Here is a 7,920-nt window from a genome sequence, read left to right on the forward strand (position 1 = left end):
GATCTGAAACTATGATCGTTTGTTAAGCAACTTTTATCCTAAGCTAAATAAAATTCTGATATTTAAATGGTCAATTGGCAAGGTAAATTTATGAGTATTCGCTATCTTAATTTCACTTTTATTCGATTTTTACTGTTTTGTTTAAAGTGAAATTCTTCGGTACGTTTTCACTGCAAACAGACTATAGGTTATGTAACTAATTTCAAACATGATCAGTGATGCTTGTGTATGAAAAGATGAGTGAGTATGGTTTTACGCCAGGTTTAGCAATATTCCGGCTACATCACACGGCGGGTACAAAGAATGGGTTCAACACATTTTACCCAAATGAGGAATCGAACTCCGGACTTTGGCATGACGAGCAAACGCTTTAACCACTAGGCTACCTGACCACCACTTAACCTGTGTGATAAACAATACAATGGGGACACCAGAAACGGCTTCACATATTGTACTCTTTGTGGGGAATCGAACTAGGGTCTCCGGCGTGACAAGCGAACGCTTTAACTACTCGACTACCTGACCGCCCCTTAACCCAAGGCACCACAAAAGAGCAAAACTGAAACTGAATCATAAAGTGAAATCAACTGGAAATATCTAAGAGAAACAATACACATGGACTCCATTTAGCTTAACTAACACAGAGCATGCTTCAAGCAACATCAGCAGTATTGATTCAAATTTTACTACTCTTGATATAAAGGTATTAAAACACAATGTTCCTCGACTGACAGTGTCTCAAGTCCGCATTCTACAACACCATCCTCCCAAATTCAAACATAACGTTGAATTTAACCGATAGTACAGCATACAGTTCAAAGGTTTTCAGTCTTGCGACGACGACAATCTAAGTCTTCCGTTGTTGGCCAGTTATAGAAAATATCTGCCTAAGTCGACCGACGAGTTTTTCGCAATCCTCACCTCGAAGTCGTCTTTGGTGAAACTCTGCAACCAAACAAAAATCTTTGCAGTATACCATATCATTCTAACAATTCACAGTAGAAACATCCCCTAGCCATAAGGTATTATTGCCATTATCACGAAAATGATATAATTTTTACTTCTTATGAATCCGTGAAAATTTTGGTTAGAATTGGGGTTCAGTAGCCCATGCTTGTCGTAAGAGGCGACTAACGGGATGGGGTGGTCAGGCTCGCTGACTTGGATGACACATGTCATCTTAACCCAATTGCGTACATTAATGCGCACTGAATCGTTTGGTCCAGACTCGGTTATTTACAGCCCGCTACCATATAGCTGAAATATTAACAACATACCAAGCAAATATCTTATGAGTAATAGCATTTATTTCAATATGCATATGCAATACGTATTACAGGCGTATGTAACCAATACGAACCGTCTTTTTATTTTCCATCAGTTGCTGGATTGCACGGGAGAAGGGGCCTGACCTGTGACAATATGTCTTCCCATTTCCCTTTGCGGTGAATTCGACTCTGTATTCACTAAGTAGAAAGAAATACATATACGTAACAGGTGTGAGGCGGAACAAAAGACACTATTGTGTTTCATTTCAGTGCATGTGCCGTTACCCTAACAATGAATTTATATAATAAAATCTGGACTAGACAATCCTGTGATCAGCATCATTAGCATCAATCTATCAATTGGGATACGATGTGTCAACCAAGTCAGCGAGCCTGACCATCTGATCCCTGTAGTCGCCTCTTACGACAAGCATGGGATTCTGAAGACTATTTCTAGTCCGGATACTCACGGGTCCATATCCCACTGGGTGTAAATATAGGAAATAGAATAATGCAAATGATGTGAATGGGTCAACGATTATCAGTGTGGACACCAGGTGTTCGTGAAACAGCTCCACGAACACCTAACGACCCCTTAAGCCACCTTCAGCAAGCTTGTGGTTCTATCAAATCAGCATGTTTGCAATCACACTTCAGAAAGCAAATGATGTTTCTCATTTAAAAACAATTTAACAAAACATCCGATGTCGAGCTATACATATAATTGCATACCCGTTAAATTGAACTATGGTCCAAGATGGATTACTCTTGCCATTCATGGGGTACCGTAAAACACAGTACTTGGTGCTGGAGCAGCATCCCGCGGACTCCTCATCAATTTGAACTGAAACAATTTCAGAAAAGATGCTGATTCTAGGTTCAATTAGAAACGTTCAAACCGAACAATATAAACCACGAAAGTACATAACTGTACCATTACATCAGTAATATTACCACTGGTAGAGGGGATAACAGTAATATCACCACTAGTGTTGTAAATAACAATAATATTACTATTAGTGAAGGGTATACCAATATTAATAGTGGAGGACTTAACATTATCGTTGCATGGTCCTGGATATACCAGTATACCCATTAGCGTAGGATATGACAACAATATTACCATTAGCGTAGGATATGACAACAATTGGATATGACAACAATATTACCATTAGTGGAGGTTATGACAACAATATTACCTTAAGCGTAGGATATGACAAAAATATTACCATTAGTGGAGGATATGACAACAATATTACCATTAGCGTAGGATATGACAACAATATTACCATTAGCGTAGGATATGATAACAATATTACCATTAGCGTAGGATATGACAACAATATTACCATTAGCGTAGGATATGACAACAATATTACCATTAGCGTAGGATATGACAACAATATTACCTTTAGCGTAGGATATGACAACAATATTACCTTTAGCGTAGGATATGACAACAATATTACCATTAGTGGAGGATATGACAACAATATTACCAATACCGTAGGATATGACAACAATATTACCTTTAGCGTAGGATATGACAACAATATTACCATTAGTGGAGGATATGACAACAATATTACCATTAGTGGAGCATATGACAACAATATTACCTTTAGCGAAGGATATGACAACAATATTACCTTTAGCGTAGGATATGACAACAATATTACCATTAGTAGAGGATATGACAACAATATTACCTTAAGCGTAGGATATGACAACAATATTACCATTAGTGGAGGATATGACAACAATATTACCATTAGCGTAGGATATGACAACAATATTACCATTAGCGTATGATATGACAACAATATTACCATTAGTGGAGGATATGACAACAATATTACCATTAGTGGAGCATATGACAACAATATTACCTTTAGCGAAGGATATGACAACAACATTACCATTAGCGTAGGATATGACAACAATATTACCATTAGTGGAGGATATGACAACAATATTACACTGCTGCAGGATATGACAACAATATTACCATTACCGTAGGATATGACAACAATATTACCATTAGCGTAGGATATGACAACAATATTACCATTAGCGTAGGATATGACAACAATATTACCTTTAGCGTAGGATATGACAACAATATTACCTTTAGCGTAGGATATACCATTAGCGTGGCGTAGGATATGATAACAATATTACCTTAAGCGTAGGATATGACAACAATATTACCATTAGTGGAGGATATGACAACAATATTACCAATAGCGTAGGATATGACAACAATATTACCTTTAGCGTAGGATATGACAACAATATTACCATTAGTGGAGGATATGAAGATATTACCAACAATATTACAATATTAGTGCGTAGGATATGACAACAATATTACCATTAGCGTAGGATATGACAACAATATTACCATTAGCGTAGGATATGACAACAATATTACCATTAGTGGAGGATATGACAACAATATTACCTTTAGCGTAGGATATGACAACAATATTACCTTTAGCGTAGGATATGACAACAATATTATCTTTAGCGTAGGATATGACAACAATATTACCATTAGTGGAGGATATGACAACAATATCACCATTAGCGTGAGATATGAATCAATGGTTTTGCCGTTAATGTAAGATATAACAAAAATAGTACCGTTAACGATGGATATAACAATTGTATTACCTTTGGCGTAGGATAAAATATTAATAGTACCGTTAGTGTATGATATGACAATAGTGAGTGAGATAATATTTAACGTCACATCGGCAATATTTAGGCCATATCGTGACGAGATATTATCATTAGTGTAGGATATAACAATAATACTATCATTAGTGTGGAAACAAAAAATAGTTTACCATTTAGCGGTTCATACTGTTCAGTTGCCATTTCTGTAAAAGTACTGGTTTGGACCTGGAAGTGAAAACCAATGGTACATAATATAATCTAAAACTCTAACTCTGTGTAAAGCGTTTAGTTTTTAATATGCAAATTAACTTTACGGGGGATTTGTGCAGACATATTATTGATTTAAAGTCATTGAATAAAACTTTGCCATAATCAGAAATTATTTTCCAGTATTTTAACCTCAGCCTATCCAAGAATTTATTATCCTAACAATCATTTCACATTTATGGCCAGTTTTTGTTAGGTTTACTTTTACGTTGATTTTGTTGATGAAAAATTTATTCTACGAGCAGGAACTTTACAGCAGAGAAATTTACAGCTGAAATAACTTCGATGCATTTCTGTCATAACTGTACATGTCGTTATGTCATAAATAATATCCATCCAAACAGCCCCCGTCACTTGTGCAATAGAAAAGTAATGACGTGGTTGTATTCTTAGACTGTTTATATCACTAACGCTTTAACAAGAGCAACATGAATTACGCAATAGCAGGGACTTCCAATACATCATAAATCATCGATACGTATGCTCGTCACGCCTTTACCCCGATGTTAGTGTTAAATAACAAACATTCTAGATTTGTGACAATCACATTTTGCCATTTCTTTAAAAAGGTCAAATAAAAATACAAAGGTGGTTTAAGGATATATAGGAATAATCATTTAGTCGTTATGAATGTAAGCGAACGTCGCATGGAAGGTGTTAATTGATCATATTGTGGTTCAAAGTATCATAATCCTTTCCGCAAAAATTCTTACCATTTATCTCGGTTAGTGGCTTTTATCCAGTAACTTTTTTCAATTTAAAATTCACTTCAAACAGTGTACATGCAAGACGCTCAGTTTGGTTTCTTCATCATCGTTTATAAAATAAAAAAAGCATCTTGCAGTATTTTGAAGGATATACATTCTAAAATACAAAATGTGTTAGTGACAAAGATTAGAATTGTTTATTCGCGCTTATTAAAACATCACATTGGAAAATAGAGTATACATATATGTGTTACAGGGAATGTGTGAAACCAGGGATTTCACTAAACCCTAAAAGAGTCAGTGATTTCGTGAAATTAATGTGACCTCAGCAATTGACACTCTCAAAAATTTCTAACAAAATGCCTGGTTTAAGAATAAATATAGATAAAACTAAAGCAGTTTGGATAGGCTGAATGGCAGGTCGCGGCATCATTTTATGCCAGGATCTTAAGCTTGACTGGCATAATGGGTATTTTGATAGTCTAGGAATAAGACTAAATCCTAGCGCAACTAATCTTTGGGTAATTAATACTGTGTAATATTAATGAAATTTCTAGTATGTGTAATGCCTACCCATATGAACGTCTGTCTTATTGTGTACTAGTTCTGTTGCATTATGTATTTTGTATATTTGTATCAATTGATTTGAATGAATAAAAATACAAATTAACAAAAAAAAGTGTCTCTCCGGACTGCTGTAATTTCCAAGTCGAATTTTGGTGTGTTTCCAGAACTGTAACTGGAGTTCTAACCAATGTAAATCGAGACGTTGTAATATTTTAAAGCAGGACTGAAGTGTAATAGCCGGCGGTGTCATAACAGTCTATCTTGTCCCAACAAATGAAACTTATCAGCATATACTCTGTACGCGCATGATAAACTTGGTGTTCTATATTTCAATAAAAGCTGGCAGGGGTTTCATGAAATCCCTTGAAACTTTTGAGAATACATGAAATCCCTGGGGGTCACAGTGATTTCACGAAATGGCTGACTCTTTTAAGAATTACATGAAATCCCTGGTTTCACACATTCCCTGTAATATAACACTGATTACATTTTACTGTTTATGTAGTTCATTGTTCTGCTTAAAATATACCAAATCGAACTGTAAAAACTAAAGTGTCCTACCTGTCGACTCCTTTACCGCAGTGTGATAAACTATATCCCAAATATTCAAATATGTAAGTGGAATCTCTCTTCAAAATTCCTGGAACTGGAGTGGGTTTTTTCAATTGAAATGCAAATGATTCCTAGAATATTATAGAATTTACGTCTTAACTCGATGCCAACTCAGCCCCGTCAACATGACGTCACTGTCACGTGAGAATGAGCTGGAACGTGATCACATGGTTTTCTTGATAGGTATCTATTTGTGGTGCTGACCAATATGGGCGTTCTTTGTTTTGCGGTGTCTATAAACGTCACAGCATACAATGAGCTCGTGAGCAATATGTTAATGTTAACCAGAATCAATGGAGCCATGTACAAACACAGGAAAATTGGACATTATTGAGAAACCAGGAATATAGTTTCATAATACTTTTCTCCATAATACAGGTTATTTCTGTCGTCCAGTTGATAGATGGGTGGTAGGGTAGTCTTTGTGTTGAAGCGCTCGGTCATTATGACGACGATTTGGATTCGATTCGCCACATGGGTTCAGTCTGTGAAGACCATTTCTTGTGTTCCCAGCCGGAATTTCTGGAATATTGCTAAAGGTGGTGTAAACTATACTCACGCACTGGCGTCCAGCGATCGTTCTTTACTGTGTCTTTGCGAGATTTACATGTACACGACAAAGTGAGATTACCTCTTTATCAGCTGCACTAGTTCAAAGTAGCATCGGCATCTACATTCACACGAACGCACACCCGTGCTTGAACGTTGCCGTAGAAGTGCAATAATTTTAAGCCGACTTAAATGCCCACATCGTCTCATTCCACATTGATTTCTAAAACGTTTTTTCATTTCCTCAAATAGCTAATTTTTTGTTCATCTAATACGTAACTATTTCTGAATTAACACATGAAGGTTTCTTTTCATTTAACTGCATATATACAAATACGAACAGTTTTCCCTGAAGATAAAAGTGAAACATGTTGGAGAAGACCCGTGTAGTGTGATTATTTCAGAAACTTCTTCTTATATATATATATATATATATATATATATATATATATATATTTTTGTAGAAATGGCTTTAGTAGTTATTCTTATTCACTTACATCCACAATGACATAGGAGATTCTCATTCAAGACGGACTTATTTATAAACCCGGAGATTCTCCATGACATCAGTTGCAACTTATTAAACAAGGGCACAACGCAAATGTTGTCTTGGGGCCAGCAGCATTTGAATAAACCCGAAGCATGAAATGTCCACCGTAGAACGTTATGATCAATAGAGTAAACATGTACAATGTATACCTCAAATCATTTCACAAACAGTATGATAAACTTTTCCTCCTCCACAGTCCTAATTGTATACATATACTACATCGTATATATTCCTAAAGCAATCTTACAGGTGCATAATTTCAAAACGCATGGCTTGATATTTGTGTGGGCTGTCTGTGACTTACCGATACACACAGGCACGAACACGCACGCACGCAAACACACGCGCACGCACACACGCACGCGCGCGCACACACACATGCTCACACACACATACATACATACATACATACATACATACATACATACATACATACATACATACATACATACATACATACATACATACATACATACGCCAATACATACATACATACATACATACATTCACACACACATACATACATACATACATACATACATACATACATACATACATACATACATACATACATACATACATACATACATACATACATACGCCAATATCTTGCTTCAGAAGCTTTGAAATTAAAAATATTCTAAACGCTTTGCTCAAACGTATTCCAGCTATATGACAGCAGTTTGTACATAATCGAGTTCACATTCCAATGGTTGAC

The 7,920-nt window shown here is 36.0% G+C and overlaps 1 protein-coding gene across 2 annotated transcripts; it reads right to left on the reverse strand.

Annotated features, from left to right (window-relative positions):
• Positions 1–726: 726 nt before the first annotated feature.
• On the reverse strand, positions 727–6,179 carry LOC124270304. Of its 2 annotated transcripts, none has more exons than XM_046705346.1 (5): positions 6,053–6,179; positions 4,121–4,175; positions 2,001–2,112; positions 1,361–1,466; positions 727–945 (listed from the first exon to the last, which is right to left on the reverse strand). In XM_046705346.1, the coding sequence occupies exons 2-5, from the start codon at positions 4,149–4,151 to the stop codon at positions 871–873; spliced, it is 324 nt and encodes a 107-aa protein (XP_046561302.1). In that variant the 5' UTR covers positions 4,152–4,175; positions 6,053–6,179; the 3' UTR covers positions 727–870. The 2 variants fall into 2 exon arrangements, with proteins under 2 accessions (XP_046561302.1, XP_046561301.1); XM_046705345.1 differs by lacking the exon at positions 6,053–6,179 and adding an exon at positions 4,931–5,856.
• Positions 6,180–7,920: the final 1,741 nt, after the last annotated feature.

Source organism: Haliotis rubra, unplaced genomic scaffold, assembly GCF_003918875.1.
Source record: "Haliotis rubra isolate DU_JTF1 unplaced genomic scaffold, ASM391887v1 Scf1506, whole genome shotgun sequence".
Lineage (NCBI taxonomy): Eukaryota > Metazoa > Mollusca > Gastropoda > Lepetellida > Haliotidae > Haliotis > Haliotis rubra.

Coding starts and splice junctions, on each gene's coding strand:
- LOC124270304 (XM_046705345.1), bottom strand. Junction 2,113..4,120: donor ACAGTATGAACCGCTAAATG/GTAAACTATTTT, acceptor AAATTGTTTCAG/TTCAAATTGATGAGGAGTCC. Junction 946..1,360: donor TGATGGAAAATAAAAAGACG/GTTCGTATTGGT, acceptor GTTTGGTTGCAG/AGTTTCACCAAAGACGACTT.